Consider the following 17,382-nt stretch of genomic DNA (forward strand, 5'->3'; position numbering starts at 1 on the left):
CATCTCATTACAGCAGCTGGATGTTTCCACTGCAGTGATTAGTGTGCATACAGTGTCATGACTAATTTCCAGTACTCATACCACCTTACAGTTCATATACTTTTTCACTTACAGTCTTAAACATTATCAAGAATTTTTTGCAGGTTTGTGAAACCTCTCAACTGACCTTCTTACAGGGGCAAGACTGCAGATGCACAAAGGGCATGTCATGACATTGTTACTGCTGTTGTTACCTGGCCTAACGAGAGCAAGCCAACACAGCTGTGTTGGTATTGCTTCATTCTGCCCAATACCTCATACTGCAAAAGTGGAATAATGTAAACCACCACACTCTGGAATGCACCAGCAGAGAGAACCTGAGAAAGGAGCACAGGCTGCAGTCACACTGGCTGCACAGACACAGAGCAGAGGCTGTTGGCTTGTCAGAGAAAGATGTCCTGCTATCACAGCACATGCAGCATCTTTTAGAAGAAGCCAGGCACGCAGCGTCTTGACTATCAGCAACTGCAATAAACCAAACTGGGTTACAAAGCCAGGGATTGCCATGTTCCACAGCATCACTTTGGGACATGGCTGTTTGTACCAAGTTCATCTGATGGAAGTTTATGGTGGAATAGAAAGGGAGTGTCACTGTCAGCGTAAGAGAGAAGCACCAATCAGTTTCTGCCAGTTTTACCTTGCAACTATAAAAATAACTTTTTTTCTTTTTTAATCAATGAGCTCATCAACATGTACATCTCACTCTGAACTCATCTCTCATTAAGTCATCTCCCTTTTGATACTCACATTCTTCAACGCAGCCGAGGCAACCCTTCATAAATCTGTTGTGCATACCCTGATGCATATACTATGTATGTGCCTATAGATTTAATAATTTCTTTCGGCTCTTCACAATTAAAGTCAATCTTCTATAAAATGCATGTTAACAATACACTAGTGTAAAAACTATTATTATTCTACCCAATTTAAAAGCTTTCAAATTTGACTGATTCATACTTTATGCAAGAATTAAGCAAGAAATGTGGGTCATTAAGAAAAATGAGATAACAGCTTAGATGTATTACGATATACTTCTAAAGATTTTAAGGATAGCTCTCACCTGAAGTATCCCATACACATTCACATTCACCTGGCAGTTGGGAACTACTACAACCATTACTTACAAAGAAAACAAATATGCTTCCTTGCTGGCTTCTCATTCAAATTAGCACCTAGAAACAGGTGAGGAACACACACACACAAAAAGGCCACCAATAATGCAGATTTCTGAAACCTTCTGAACTTGACTGCATTGCTACAAAAGCTATTTTCTGATGAGTTATTTTGAAAAGAAGGAGGGCAGTGCAGGCTAAACCCTAGAAAGCAAAGCAGAAGAAATCATCCCTTTATGGCAGTTCATGGTAAGGAAGTGACTCAGCTGAGGCAAATTACAGAGCCCATATGGAGACACTGATTCCATGAGCACTCGGTGCTGCAGTCAGAAATCTGCTGCAGCTGCACTGCCAGAAATTTCAACCTGCACAGGCATATAAGCCTGAAAATACTATTTACAGTCATTCTAATCAGCATTGTCTAACTCTGCAGCAATTTTTTGTTGTGAAAAGAACATGTGAGGGAAATGAGGATATATTCTCTGCCTATTTCTCGCACAGATTAAGCATCATAAAAAGTCAAATAGAATTTCTAAGTAATTCAAAAGTTATAATACAACTTCTTTGAGTTTTGAATGACTCCTTCCACAAACTCAGCAAGCAGTTTACTGTGCCCTGCAAGCCACTGCACTCAAACGCGGAGACAGTTCTTAGCTCATTTAGAACTAATGGAGCAGTAACTAAGGGATGAAACACCTCCAGCACCCTGCTTTCCACTAAAGCAGTTTTCAATCTGTAGATCTTGGTATCTCTACAGACTGCTTTTAAAGGGTGGGCAAAAGATAGCTAAGAAAAGCAGGCTTGTGGACAAGAGGTTTGAATCATAAAAATCAAACATCATGAAACACGATGATACACATATCCAACAAAAATTCTTGGGAGTACATCTTCCAGCTAACAAATGGGTGTATCACTACTCTCTAATAATTCAAATAGCCAAGAATCACAACTAATATAGTAATTAAAAACAGCAGTGATTTTTAAGTATTGAACAGACTGAGAAGGAAACCAATTCTGCTTTGAAGAGTTTACTATCCAAACAGACAGAACAGAGGGAAGGCACAGAACGGGCTTAGGCAAACAAGAAAGTTCTCTCAAGTCATGTCAGGCACACTATCTTTGTAGCTGCTTAACCTTTTTCCTTTATTAATTAACAAGTTCTCTGTTCCTTCACAACGATTCACGTGTTCTCACAAGCAGATAACCAGAGCGGTTATGCAGAACAGAAGCAGCTCTCCATCCATCAATCCTATAGATTTATTTAATCACAGAGAGGGTTAACAATCACAAAATGGCTGAGCAGAAGCTACTCCATTTTATCCCAAGAATTCCAATGGGGAACAGATCTCCAAGACACAACAGCCTTCAGGGTTTTCAGGGTTGGTCCTGCCCCTTCAAACACTCCCTTGTCTCCCCTCCACCTGCGGTAGTCCAGGAAAGGGAAGCACCGCTGGTTGTGGCAGTACCAGTGGGGATGCAGGGCACAGCCAGTCACGGTGGCACCGCCAGGGTCGCAGGGCACAGCAGCCCTCACAGCTGGCGATGCCTCTCCAGCCACCCTGCCGAAATGTCAGGAAGGAAACAAAGCAGTGGCTGTGCCCGTGTGAACGATCCACAGCAGCTCCTCCTGCTTTCCCTTCTTATCCTTCCATGAAGGAAAAAGACATGATGTGATAATTTTGCTCAGTTTCCCCTGAGGTGCACGGCAGAGCTAAAAGCTCCAAAAAAGGAGGTTTTAGCCTTTAAAGGAATGGTTTGGGAAGTCATCAGTTTGCAAAAGGGTTTAAATCTCATATTCTTTGCTATCAAAGCAACAATAATAACGTGTGGAGGTAACAGATAAGGCTTACAGATGGCGGTCTGCTTGAGTTAACTGTATTTTATAGTACTGCACTATACCTATAGAAGTACCATACATAATCCATACACTGTTTGTTAGAGCTTGAGCTGTAAGATATCCAAAACTTTTTGTTTTCTTTCCTGCTACACAGGTTTGCACGCTGAAACCCTAGCCTGGCTTTTGCATGTGGTACTGAAACCACTTCTATTTGCACTTTAAACAAGCAAGACAAAAATGTGATTGCTGACACAAATCCTTGAACTTGCAAGATTTTCAGATGTGGAAAGGGGTCTTTTTCTAGGTAATACAACCCTTGAAATCTATTGTACAGGTGAAAGATTAAGACCTCATTCTCCTGAAAACATATACTTTCTTTTTTTTCAAATTCTGGATTTCAAACTATGACAGAGAAGAACAAACAGACAGTGCTGTTTTGCTGTTTTCTTGTAAACCAATTTATAATCTATGAAAGAACATGCTGTGGTGACAAGTTTGCATTGAAAGGGAATTCACATTTGAAAAGCTGTAACCCAAAGAGATGCTTACAAATGTTTTAAAGCATCACAGTGAGGAAATTTTAATACGGGAATGAATTACTGAGAGCACCTGTATTCTCCAATAAGAGCAAAGGGTCTTCAGCAGACCACAAGCAAGATTCAGGTTCCACAACACTTACTAATGCTGTTTGTAAGAAATCGAGCAAATTAAGCACATAGAGACTGTATGATCAGATCCTGAACTAGTATCCCACAAAATGTTGCACAAAAGCATTTAGTATACAAAATACATAGCACATTCATACTGAACAGGCATTATGTTTCTCCAATTAAGAAAAAATTTCTTCGGTGTTAATGTCCTCAAATAATATAAATTGCTTGCATCAACAAACACAGTACAATTAGCTTGTTACCCTTAAACTGAGTTTAAAATAAGCAAATTGTTGGATGACTTTGATGTTTTCCACCCAAAATGTGCTGGCTAATTTTTCCATTCCAGTTCCCATTCCAATCTTTTAACTGCCTTAATCTCCTGCCCTCAGATGTTGACCTCCTAAGAACAGAGGTCATAGGTTAGCACAGACAGACCTCAAAAGATCTGGACTATCAATTCATGCCTGAAAGATTTCTCTTCCACAAAAGAACCACTAAAAAAGCAAATTCCAAAATCCAGCTCCGCAGGCTGCAGAAAATATAAACTTGTTGATATGTTACATTCGTAAATATCCTAAAAAGACTGGATCTAAACAGTATTAATTAATTTCTGTAGAATGCAAAAATAAAAGCAATGGCATCGACATGGAATAATGACTGAGCTTCAAAAATAAAAAAGGAAAGCTAAAAAAGGAGAGAAGAGTTGGCATCTTTAACCACGGATACGTATGGTTTAAATGTTTCTAATCCCTACATTTGCAAGCAGCATTTTTCCATAGCAGGCATTTTTTAACACAATTTGTTTTTCTTCTAAGGGTGAAAATACGAGATTAGCTTAACTCAGAAAATGAAACAGCACCAGTTTATACAAATTTGCTGATTATTAGTGAGACTACTACCTCATTTCTTGCCATAATCAGCCATACAACAGATTCCTTGCAGCTTGTTTGGTCAATGGGCGCATAGCTCTCATTAAAAAAATGCCAGATGTTTCTTTTTTATGCATAAACAAAATGTATAGATTGTAAAGGAGGAAGATACCTTCATGAGGCTCCAGTGAGTTAGAATTACAGGGATAACAAGAATGAACCCTTTGATAAATTATTTCCGAGCTCCAAGTAAAATCTCTGTTACACAATGTACATAAGGACAAAACTTCTACAAGTGAAATGGTTAATGATACTCCCACATTTAATAAGTAATAATCCCATTGTAGATTAAAACACTCTGAGGATTCTTTTTTTACTTAAAAAACTAAGGTGCTTAGCACATTTTAAGTAATTACTAGAAGGAGATGTAGGCACACATTCCTAGCAATTATGATGTGAGCAGATAACCAAGATTCTCCAAAATATATCAAAGCACAAAAACAGGGAAAAAAGAGTCTAATCAACACAAAATTAAAGATTTTTCATATATTTTTCTTAGAAAGAAGTTATTTACAGCAACTCAGGAAAAAGAATATAAATAAAATTAAACCTTTAAAAAGGTAAATAAATAGGCTTATGTCTGATCTATATACAATTTCTAATCCTATTGCCAACTACTGATGACTCCCTCCCATTGACAGAAGAAGTAACACGGCATAATTTTATAGAGCAACTGGTCTAATGCAGACACAGACTGACACACACACACACTGCTGTTTTGTTTTACATAATTACATTAGCACAACAAAAAGGCAGAGGTACTAATTTTAAACACTACCAAATCTGGAGCTGAATTTGTAACACTGAACTATTTCAGCATTTTGTATTGGTCAAAAGATATCCATTTATCATTGAGGAAATCAAAGCGTTCTGGTTAAACTTTGATGCAAAGGCTGTTGCAACGTTAATTGCAGACAATGAAATAAGAGCAGTCTGTGGTTTTCTATTGTTTTCAGAGCTGTCTGAAGTAAATTAAATGCTTAGCATTTAAATCCTCCAACAGCTGAAAGAGTAAAAGTCCAAGTAACTTCTGGGCTAAAGAAAGCCATTCAGCACAAGACCAGCACATTTAAATAATTTTTATTTTTTTTTACTTTAAACTATTCGTTGTAAAAGCTCTAGTGCCAGGAGACTCAACACCAGTAAGATTATAAATGAATGGAGATCAAAGAAAAGAAATCGTTTAGCTCACTCCCATATTTCATAGTGACCCTTCTCAACTCTTTCCTCCTTAACCGTCCCACAGGTCTGTTACTGAGCAAACGCAGCTCCCTCTGCCCATCAATGACACCGGCCTTGGCTCGCGGCTCCTCCAGCTCTGCCATGGCCACCTTTGTTCTCCTGCACACATACGTACAGTGTTTTCGGTGAAACCAGGCTCTTCTACTTGTCCTGCAGTGTCACACTATGGTTTCAAAGAAAAACCAGTCCAAGTCTGCTTACTGTCTACAAACTCAGCACTCAAAAGAGAAGGAAACAATTTACACTGTAGTAACAGCCTGTGAACCAACATGTGAGTTCTCCTACACAGCCTTTTCTCATTTGCTGTACAAAATATGAGATAGTTACTGCATACTTGTTCTTTAGCCTACTTAATTCAATGCTTCATCACTAAATCCAGCTAAATCTTGAACACAAGTACTGACTTTGGGGCTCTCATTAAGATCTCTTCATGCATTACAAATACTAATTAATTTGCAATGAAAAAAAGAAAAAGAAAAAAAATAACTTTCCAGAAGAGCCTTATTGTAGGTGCCTAATTTGAAATATTAGAGCACTTACTGTTTTCTAGCATCTGGCACGTTTAGGGCACAGCTCAAACTGAGCAACTGTTACAGCAAGGAGCATTTGGCAGCTCCGCAAAACAAACTACAGATGTGTCACGTTTGTCACCCTGCAAACGAACACACAATAAGCAGACTACAGCAAAAAGTCCCATTTCAGATCGACTCTCCCAGATCTCCTGGAATCACCTCTGTCTTCGCAGGGCTGCAAAGCAGCCCACATCCCACCTACACATCGAGCATTAGCTCTAGACCTGCAGCAGTCTTTCAAAATGGAGGAAACTCTGATTCAATCTCAGTGCCTGAGGGGATTCAGACTTCTCTACACTCCCTGGAGCACCTGCTTTGAGGTGCCCATTTGGAGACTGGGAGAACTCTGTGCTCCTCATATTGACACCATATTCGATGGCTTGTTCCCCCCTCCCCAAGCCCTTCTCTCTCCTTCCTGATCTCCTTTGCGTTTGTGTTTTCACACTCCTGCTCTTTCCTAATCTTCTCCCTATCCATTGTCATTGAAATACCTTCCTGTCACCCTGCTGGAGGGATCACAGACATCACAGGAACATTTCTAGTCGAGCTCCACTGTCTCTTCTCAAACAGCTTCCCATAACCAGAAGAACCAACTGCAAAGTCCCACTCAGTCCTGCTACTTCTGGATGGAGGATGCCACATCACTGTGCATGGGGGGCTTAAAATGGTACTTTATTCCTCAAAGTAAACCTACCTTTCCTGGTGTAAATATGCTCTTAAAGCTATGATTTCTCTCAGGACATCACCTATATCTTATTATCTGCCTGAGAAGTATTTGAGCACACTGTAGGTGCACTTGGAGGGTGTGCATGGTGGGAACAGCAGCAGCGTGCCTGCACCAGCACCAGAGAGATGACTACCTCCTGACACATTCCTCTTATATAATGAGCTGCTGAGCTTTTTGACAAACAGGATATTGAAGTAAATTCACATTTTTAAATGATTAATATTTAAGTAGGTTTCATCTTTAAGTGTCAAGGACAGAAACATGAAGCCACAGCTAATAAAAGAAACAGCTGTAGCAATCTGGAATTATATTACTGCACAGACTTTATTAATTTGAAGTTTAAGGGCTCCAGAACTTTCATTCTTTCTGAAGAGCTTCAGATTCATCAACAGCCGTAAATCAAAGGCAATGTTTTGGGAATGTCTGATTTAGCAGCTATGCTATAATTCAGTTTTCTCCAGTTTTTAAGTTCTTGGTATCTTTTTCAACAGGCAAAGATACAAGGCAAATGTTTCCATCATCTGCAGTCACCATTATAATCTTTTCTTACTGTTGTATATTTATTACATGCTTTGATTACATTTTCTATGTGATGCTGGAGTGCAACACATCAAGAAAAGCAAGGAAATGCAACTGTTTTCCTAAAATAAAAGGGATTTGGTGTTTAACTGTTTACACTGAATATTTCTGCAGTAAAATATAGCCCAGACTGTGTGCATCTTTTTAAGAGAGTTCATCCTGCGAGGAGTTCTGTTCCCAGTTCATTGATAGCTACAGCACATCACAGGGGCAAAAAGCAGCACAGTCTGTAGTCAGGGCCAACACCAACTTAAAAAGAAATTTCCACAATTGGGGAAATCTTTTCAAATGCCCTCTTCCCTACTACTTTCAAAGCACAGGCTAAAGCGTTTACTGAGTTGGGCCCTGAAAACGTAGGCACTTTTTTGTTTATTCTTGTCTACGTGAAAGTAGTATGTCAGTATAGTAGTAAGAAATTAAACACTGAGAGAGAAATTTGAATTAAGGAAGAAGCTGTTAGTTATATTAGGGAGATTTTTAAAAACAGAACTTATGTTTTGTAAATTACTGAAATATTTTTAACATACACTCTACTGAAGTTATGCATAATCTCCGTTACATTGAGCAAAATTCTCAATTCTTTCTTGCTTCTCAATTCCTTCAGATATGAGGAATCACTGCTACACCCCAGCGTGATCATTAGGCCTATCAGCACACCACAGCAAAGGCCTGAATATATGCTGGCACTTTCCTGTAGATGAGAAAGAGCTCGTCCCTTGATGAAAGCGGGTGAAATACTCATAAAGCACAATGCCAGAGAAGACATCTGATTAAAGAAAAATATTCTGCATTCCAAAAACAGTGTATGTACATAAGAAACCCATCTGCTGTGCAGGGACAGCTTTACTCTACATGAGGCTGCATAAAAACGACACCTTCCTACTCACTTCATCTGTTCCTTGTACATTTTCATAATCGTTATCTACTTACTTTAGCATCACATTTGGATTTCTTATTATAAACACCATTAAAAATTTGGGGCCTCTCTCTTTTTAACTGTACACTCATGTAAACAGATACTAAAGACAAGTTTATTCAGGCTCTGCTCTGTCCTTGATACAAGCTCACAATGAAAAAAATTAGGCTTGAGTATCACTGTCACTGGGTTCCCAGCTTTTGTTTTAGCACAGAAACGTGCATTTACTTTAAGTATGTGAACAGTCCTATCAGAAGACACTTTGGATAGAAAGGAAACATATTTTCATGTGTTCTGTCAAATTGTGCGCCTAACGGCAAAGCTCAATTCCCGCCTGCACCCGGGAGCAGGCTGAAACCCTGCATGGTCATGCAAGTTCACAAGCAATGTGGGATCTGAAATGGGCCCTTACTTTTAAGTTGCCTTATGATGAATTTAGTAGTTAAAACTATATGAAACAAGAAAACTGCCTTTCAAATGAATGAAGAATTGCCTTTATCACCACCCAGTGTACTACAATGTGCCTGGGTACTCCAAAGTAACTTTAACTGATCCTGGTTCCAGAAGCAGTGCAGCTGGTAGGGGAACAAATTAAACTTTGTAGCCTGCCTCTAACTATGGCTTGGCAAATTAAACAATTTTCTCTACTTTGAATTTTGGAATGGGATTTCCTACATGTCTTCTGAAAGACAAACCTTTTTATTCTAATATTACACATCTTGTTATGCACAACTGTGACCATTCCTAAACGCAGCTCCAATATTTGTGTACTGATCTTTTGGCTCTGTATCCTGGCTCCCAACTGTTTGAGTTACAGAAATAGTTGGGAAGGGAAAGCTGTTATCTTTTGGGGAAGAAAACTCCCGATGGTGTGTGCTGGATCGGGGGGCACAAGGCAGGCCAGCCATGGCTTGCTGTCTTCTGAGGCGAGGTTCTGCGGCTTGTGCCCTCACTCTGTGGCACTTATTCTACCATAGCTCTGCTCCTGGCATTTCCTGAAGACTTAAGTTTAGCTACACTCTAGGCTAGAGATTAAACCATGACAAATACCGTATGGTCCATAGATATTGGGCGCCATACACAACAGGCAGTGGCATGTTTTGTCTTTCATCCCTTATGCCACCTTCCTTTCACCTTTTGGTGGAGAAAATACCTGGTCTTGGAGATCCGATTCTGTTCTTAATCTGCGTCAATCTGGGTCCTGTCTTGTGTATGCAAGAATGCTGTGGCTGCTGAGCTCCATCAAACACAGATTGATGATTTTAACAAGGGCTGTCTAATGAATATATGCAGCAACATTTCAGAGGCTTCTAACTTAGACGTGGATGGGTCTGCACAAAGATGAGGAAGGATGAACCCCCTGCCCTAGAGATCCCTCTCCAAGTCAGCTTTCAAACCTCTGATCCACAGCACCTAGTGGCAGCTATTTTTTTAAGCTACCCGTTTTTTAACCCAATTAATAAAGCCCTCTGGTTTTATCCCCCTCTTGGAAAAACCTGACCTGTTGTTAAATCTTCCAAAAAGTTGTCAGCCTGAAAAAAAGCAAGTATGGAAAACTCTGTCCCTAGTGATGGCAGTCCAGCAAAGATATAACCTTCTTAAAGTACTTGAACAGTGCAAAGCTCTCAGGCTTTTTGAGTTTTGCTCTTTTTTTTTTTTTAAATCTACAGCGTTCTGCTGCTCCTGTTACATGCAGTTCATACCAGTTTAGTGGCTTTTTAGGTCACAGTCAGCAAATATTAAGAATAAGATCACGTAAGAAAACACATCTCAGACTGGTATTTCTCCCCCTTTCTAGCCTATTGTCAAAGTGTGCAAATTATTAACTACGTAAAACTCTGCAGAAATAATCTCAATTTTTGCTTGAGGATCCAAGAGGAGGTTGAGTCCAGCAACTCAGGTACTTAACACATCATTTAATTGTCTTTTGCAGATTAGGTGTTGATACTGAAGAAATGCCTAAACCACTAATTGCCAGAGATGGAAAGCTATTGCCTCCGTATTTCTTACGAGCTCTCCTTCAATTTATGCTCCTGTTGGGAAGAGGACAGTAGGCCAGAGGGACCTCATTTCACCTGGCAGTTTGGACGTAAAAGAACAAAAACTATGGTGGTCTTGCAGTCATAAGCCTAAGAGGGGTCTGAAACATCACTGGAAAGAGGAATTAAACACCCACCAGAACCACTGCGAAGCAGGGAAAAGGCAAACAAGCCAAGAAAATGCCCTGCACTGAAAAAAGGGAAAAGCAAGAATGAAAACTGGAAAGTAAGGATTTCTTACTATCTAAAACCAGGTGAAAGAGTCAGGGAGGAGGAGGAGGTGTTCACAGTTCAATTTCTGAAACACCGCCCTCAAGTAAGGTTCTTTTTGCAAGGCTGTATTTTTTAGAAATCTGTTTAAAAGTCATGTAACTTCTCCACTACTTCTGTGCCAGCTTCCTCTTTAGAAAACAGCAGAACTGTGATTGGGATCCACCTTGGAGAGGATCAAGAAAATTCAACCCTTTGGCAGTGACATGCTGACATCAATTTGTGCCAGAGGCTACAACTCCCTGAACTTTTCATCCACTTCTCTGGATGGCTGGGTGCTCCCACTTTGTCTGCCCCCTGTTTCACCCTGGGTGCTGTTCAGGACCTGCCCAAAATGGGTCCCTGGGGCTGGCCTGGGCTTACCCCCCAGCTCTTGGGCGAAGGGACTGATAGGCTTTCCCCATCCACCTCACCCCCATCCATGTGTTGAGCAGTTTTTATGAGCTTTTCCCATTTCAGTACTTGTTCAGGGCTCTCCTTCACAGCCCGTACCAGCTCTATTATTCACATCTCCTTCACAAAAATCTGCTCGGCTCAAGCTGTAGGAGGCTTCTCTATGAAAATTAAATTATACACTTGAGTGTAATTGATGAAATGGATGTAATTTCAAGTTTGAAGTGACTCTGTATCACATAACTTCTCTGTCCTAAACTACCTCTCCTAGTCTTGCTAACTTCGATCCAAATACCCTCCACAGCACTGCATCACGTCATCATTTCTGCCTGCATCACACCCATTCAGTGGCTGTTTGTGCAGACCATGAATTTTTAAAGACGACTTCTAAGATCCTCTTATCCTAGCCTGACTTCGACTCATCTGCAGAATGTCTTCAGATATGAAATCTGTTTTCTGCCTGACTCAGACACAAACTAACTTTAAGTGACAGTTCATCAGGAAAGTATTTTATTATTTTATTATTTAATTACAGCCCTTCTCTCCTAAGTAGCTGCATTTCAAGCTGTGGTTTAGAAATATGTTTTTCTTCACTTGAAAATTATGCTTTTGGTCACATCTAAGGGTCACTGGCAAACGCCATTTATTACATCTTAACACAAAAACATTTCATTTCTAGTTGTCTCTCCTTAGCAGATGTCTGTACTGGAAAAAGGTTTTTGAAGTGTTATATTGATGCTGCAGTGCGCATTACTATTTAGCCAACTGAGCCAGAAATACAGGCCTATTTCACTAGCCATATTCCCAGATCGTAATTCAGCATCACCGTTATCCAGTGGCGATGCTTTGTTAAGCTCCCTCATTTCCAGCAGCTCCCGACTGCCTCCCTCCCAGCTCACTTGCAGGGCTGCACCGTAAACCAAGGCAGTGAAATGTTTCATGTCAAACTCAGAATCTCGCAACACGCTATTTATTTATCACACCTTTAAATCCAAACCACTAACTGACACAGGTCACCTGTGCTCAAAACCTTCCCTGCCACAAGTGCCAGGTCAGTGGAGGGAACCACTGATATGCTGAAACATCATAAATTAGAACCTGGGAGATGGAGCTATGCCCTTAATTATTTCCTCCTCATCCCTTCCTTCTTGCTTTATGTTACTGCTTCCATTTTGGTATAAATACTTCAACACCAAAAAAGAAGCCAAAAAAAGGTTGTCATCCTCCCCATCCCTCTTGAAATGTTCCACATGAAGCAAGTGCAAAGCCGAGCACATACCACACTACAGGCACTCTGCTGAAAGAGCTTCTACTAGGAATACTGACAGATACTGGATAACATCTTTTGGTCCCAAAGATACCAAGCTGCTTTGTTAATATTGTGCCAAAGGCCTGAGGGTCAAATTTGTTTAAATGTATACTGCACTAAAGAATATTTCCCAGTTATCTAGATTTATAAAAATAATATTAAATTAAAAAAAATCACAACTGATAAAATTGTTCTTTAACTGGTTTCACGTTCATTTTTGTTCAAAAACAACCAAAAAAAGGCATCATTTTTCCTTCTTCCCTCTTCCCTCCTCCAAACCATATCCTGAGATGGTGGGCTAGGTCCTGATTGCATTTATTCCCCTCTAAATCAAGATTTCACAGAGCTGTCTACAAGTTACTGAGCAGGTGATTAAGGTGTGAATTTCAGAGTATTTATCTTTTCTGCATCAGCTGCCTGCGGTCATTCCTAGACAGCAGCACAGTGTGCTTTTGTGTCAGCTCACTGTCAAAGTTGACCAAAACACGTGTTAAGAGCTCTGCAACCCGTCACAGTGTAACATGTTGCAAATTCACCCCCCAGCTTAGTTCGGTAGAGACCAGCCCCAAGAGCTGCCACTGTGCGTCTCTGCCATAAAACACCACTTCTGAACCCAGCACTTGTCAGATGCAAATCCCAACTGAGCCCAGTTTAGAAACCTCCCCTCTAGCTCTAATTACTCTAGATATGGTGGAAAAACATGTAATATGCATATGGCTTATGCACTGAAGTCTGAAGTAAGGTCTGGGAACCTAAAGCCTGCAGAGGCTTCATTTGACATGGAGCACAGAAGATTTCCCTTCCTTGTACTGGCATGTGCTAGCAGAGTGCCTGGGAAAAACACTGAAGTGGACTCTATCACCAACAGCAGTACAAAGCCTTCCCACCCTTGTTATAAAACTAATGTGGCCCACAGTAATGCTGAAGGGGAAATATTATTCATGGCAAGGTCCCCACAACAATAACACTGCAAATGATAGAGACTGAGTCTATCGTGGAAGCATCACAAAATCTACCAACAAACGTCAATATTGGTAACCTCAGCATCATAACTTTTTTCCCTCCCTCTCTGCACACATTGCTGCTTTTCCCTTTCTTTTCCCCACCTTTGCTATCTTTAACTCCTGTCAGTTTTCCCTTGTGCCTTAATACACCATTAAGAGAGTCATGGGATCCATTCAAATGGGGTACATATAAAAAGCTGTGGTAAGGCTGGGCCCTCACACTTGTAGAAAAGCGATAAAGACAAGAAGTTGGAATTGGCTGTCATAAATGGAGGCAGTTCTCACAGTACAACAGCAATCTTCAAGAAACTTTCCACTACACATATTGGAGATGCACTTTTTTTTACTGGCTACACATTCTATCAAAACTAATTTTCCTTCAAGCAAAGACACTGCTCCTCACTGAGCAATAATGTCAATGCTACTTCAAACATTTCACATTTCAGACATTTCTGGTGTCTTATGACTTAAACGTAAGAATTTTGAGACAGAAATGGGTAGAGTTTTTGCCCACACTTCCAAAGTCAAATTAATTCAATTTAATTTTGAATTTTTCCATCTTTAAAGGCAAGTGAACATTAAAGAGTCTCACAGATCACCCCTCTGCACTGTTTTTCAGGGTACATCTGTTCAATTTTTTTCTATGCTTTTGCTATCAAAAAACTTAATTGAAAGTAGGATTCATCTTACCTAACTTTAGAGACATGCAGGGGAAGTATCTACAGGGAGCTTGGCTCCCTTTGTAGTCCCTGAAGAGAAAAATCCACAAGGCAAGGTTCATCCCCTGTATTTTAGATGCTCACCTAGGGATGAAATGAATTGCACTTAAAGTATTGCTTCCTCTGCACTGACTACACTGTGCACTCTAGATGTGTATATTTGTTCAAATCCCATCTCCTTAAATATGCCGTTTTTCCTGGTCTGCTTACAACCTGTCCATTTACATTTCAAGGTTTTTGAAGCAATGACTGTTCTCTTTCATATATATGTGCAATAAACAGGACAACAGTATCATGACTGTGGCCTTTATTTGCTACCATAGTATGAAACATCAATAACAAAGATAATGCTAATGTGCTAAACAGATTATTAACTAGAGTCCATGGAAAGCCAATGGTTTAAATAAGAACTACATTATACTGAAAGCCTAGGTAAAAAAAAAAAAAAGAAAAAAAAAGAAAAAAAGATTTTTTGCAATCATTGCACACACCACAACTCTGAAAGGCCAGATATGGTGAGCAATCAAAAGGAAAGCTTTGTCTGGCTTACAAAGTCTCTCCTTGTTGTGGTTATGGACTCTGATCTGTTATAGCAGCAATAAATTTTGTTCATGGCCTTTAGCTTTTACAAAGAAGGTGAGAGAGGGACAACTATCATGTTGTCCCCAGTCCTTAATTAAAAAAAAAAGAAATAAAAAGAAGAAACAAAAAGGAAGTCTTTTAATGGAGGTGGGAACAAGTGGAGTTCATTTGTAGCCATCAAAGGCTTCTGATCCCCCTTTTTTCGAGGCCTGGCTACATTGCCTTTCCAGGTGAACCCCTCCTTTCCAAGCTTCAGAATATGCAGTGGAAGAGAGCCACCTCTCAGTCATGCCATATACCAATACTTCACAAGCTAGGTATGCCCCTTGATCTCAGGCACTACAGCTACTGAGCTGGGCAATACCATGAGGAAAAAAGGGAGATTCACTGAAATACAAGAGCTTTGGGGCAGGAAGGCTGTCCCTGGGGAACCAGGAACCAGACTACAAAACTTCTTCAAGCCGTCACAGGCAGAAAAGAAAGTAAAGCGGTACAAGTCAGACTGCTGCACTTGTGTATAAAAAAGTGCAGCTCTCGAGATTAACCTGGAATTTGTAAAATATAATCACAACAGTTCTTCAGACCACCAGGCACTGAAACTTCTGGTTTTAATATATTCTGTTCACTAAGTAAAGATATCCTTAATCAAATCGTGTACATCTCAACCCTGATGGCACCACCTGCACTTTCTTGTGTATAAAACTACAGATGCACAGTTTAAAACCCCACGGCACACAGCATGCACAGTTGTCACGTAAATATGACTTTATTTCACCTGTGTTCAGACTGACCTCTTCTCAGTCTAATAGCATGTTTTCAAAATAATATTACATTCCTTTGCAGGCTCTCTCTAATTCAATAACACCTTGTCAAATAAAACCAAAGTGGGTGATTTATGTAGTTGTTTAGATTCAGCATAATGACTTCAACCAAATTACCAGGCTACATGTAAAAGCCGATGTTACATAGAAGGGTTTCCTTTCACAAATGAATCAAACGCTGAAAACAATTTCAATAAAAACTTGCAAAGAAAAAAAAAGGGGGGGGGAATAGCAAAGTAAAGTAATTACCTATCTCCCTTTGGTTTTCTTTTTTGTACTGTCTTCCCTTTGGGTCGTCTTTCACTTCCTAAACAGGGGCTCCCACCAGGGCCTGTTACCCGTATTGATTCAAGGCCTTTGGAAGATTTCTTAAAAGTAAATTCCACTGGTTCTCCTTCTTTTAGGCTTCTAAATCCTTCCATGTAAAGCTTGCTCTGTAAATAGGAAAAATACTCTGTTACCATTGCCTTAAAAACAATATTCACATTCATAATCAACAGGACAACTTATTCTGTCAAATACATACAAGTTATTTAACAGTTTCTTCTGCATGAGTTATAGCAGACGATGCTACAAATTATAGTCCTGGATACACTGAAAACACTATTGAACACTAAACAAGTAACAAGAACCTATTTACAGTATCAACAAAACTGAAATAACGTTTTCCTTTCTGTGATGAATGCTGTAGATCCAAGAGGCAGAGACAATGCTGTGTTCCTGAAATCCCTAACAGGCATCAGGAACTAGAAAGGCCTTTTCAACAAAATGGAAAGCAAATGTTCAGAGCTAGTATTTTTATGATTAAAATTATCATAATTCATATTCCTTATATCTGTGACATGTCCCTGCTGCTCTGAAAATGAATCAAAGATACAATGAGCATAAGAAGCGGGAGGAAGGCACTCTGAAAAAGTCCACTGAAATGGGCAATTCAAATATCCCTAGTAAGCAGCTAAACTTCTGCTCAACACCCCAAAAATCTTATCTAGTTACTATGATTTAGGTATAGATTTGTATTTTCACTCACAGAAAAGGAAATTATTATTATCAGGGCAAGTATAAATACTGATAAATCTTTTGATATTACACTGTAATACCACTACCACTCATCAGCTGAAACAACAGGCTCTGCCGTGGGCCCATCCACAGCTCTTCAGTCTTCAGCAGCCACAAAGAAAATCTTGTTAAAAGGAAAGAACTCAACACTATGTATTTTGTCCCAGACTAAAACATACAGTTAAGTGTTCCAAAACTAGACAATCATGACAACACAGATGGGTGCTAATCCCAAAGGAACCTCAAGCAGATCAACATAAACCCTTATTTCTTAGTAATACTGAACATGACATGGATGCTTTTGTGTTTTTGTTTAATTACATCTTAATTGAAGCTATAGTTAAGTCTCAGCAAGACTTAGGCATTTTTCCTTTCCGAGTTTCATTGTTATAAAAAATGTCAAAAGGTTGACATCTGATAACATTATGTCTTCTACTTTACTTCAAAAGAATGTGTTTAAAATGCAACCCAAATCAGGATATTATTAGTGCTCTAAAATGTTATTATTCTCATTACACTTTTAGCAACAGAACTTTTTATTTCCAAACAAAGCACGATAATTACAAGAGGGATTTTTGTA

At 39.6% G+C, this 17,382-nt stretch overlaps 1 protein-coding gene across 1 annotated transcript in view; it reads right to left on the reverse strand.

Annotated features, from left to right (window-relative positions):
* Positions 1-16,171, reverse strand: part of LIN28B (lin-28 homolog B (C. elegans)) — a 38,943-nt gene extending 22,772 nt beyond the window's left edge. Inside the window, exon 1 of the mRNA XM_010189068.1 lies at positions 15,993-16,171. Coding sequence (XP_010187370.1) covers positions 15,993-16,165 — 173 coding nt within the window. The 5' untranslated portion in view covers positions 16,166-16,171. The remainder of the gene's footprint in view (positions 1-15,992) is intronic.
* Positions 16,172-17,382: the final 1,211 nt, after the last annotated feature.

Source organism: Mesitornis unicolor, unplaced genomic scaffold (genome assembly GCF_000695765.1).
Source record: "Mesitornis unicolor isolate BGI_N332 unplaced genomic scaffold, ASM69576v1 scaffold2827, whole genome shotgun sequence".
NCBI lineage: Eukaryota > Metazoa > Chordata > Aves > Mesitornithiformes > Mesitornithidae > Mesitornis > Mesitornis unicolor.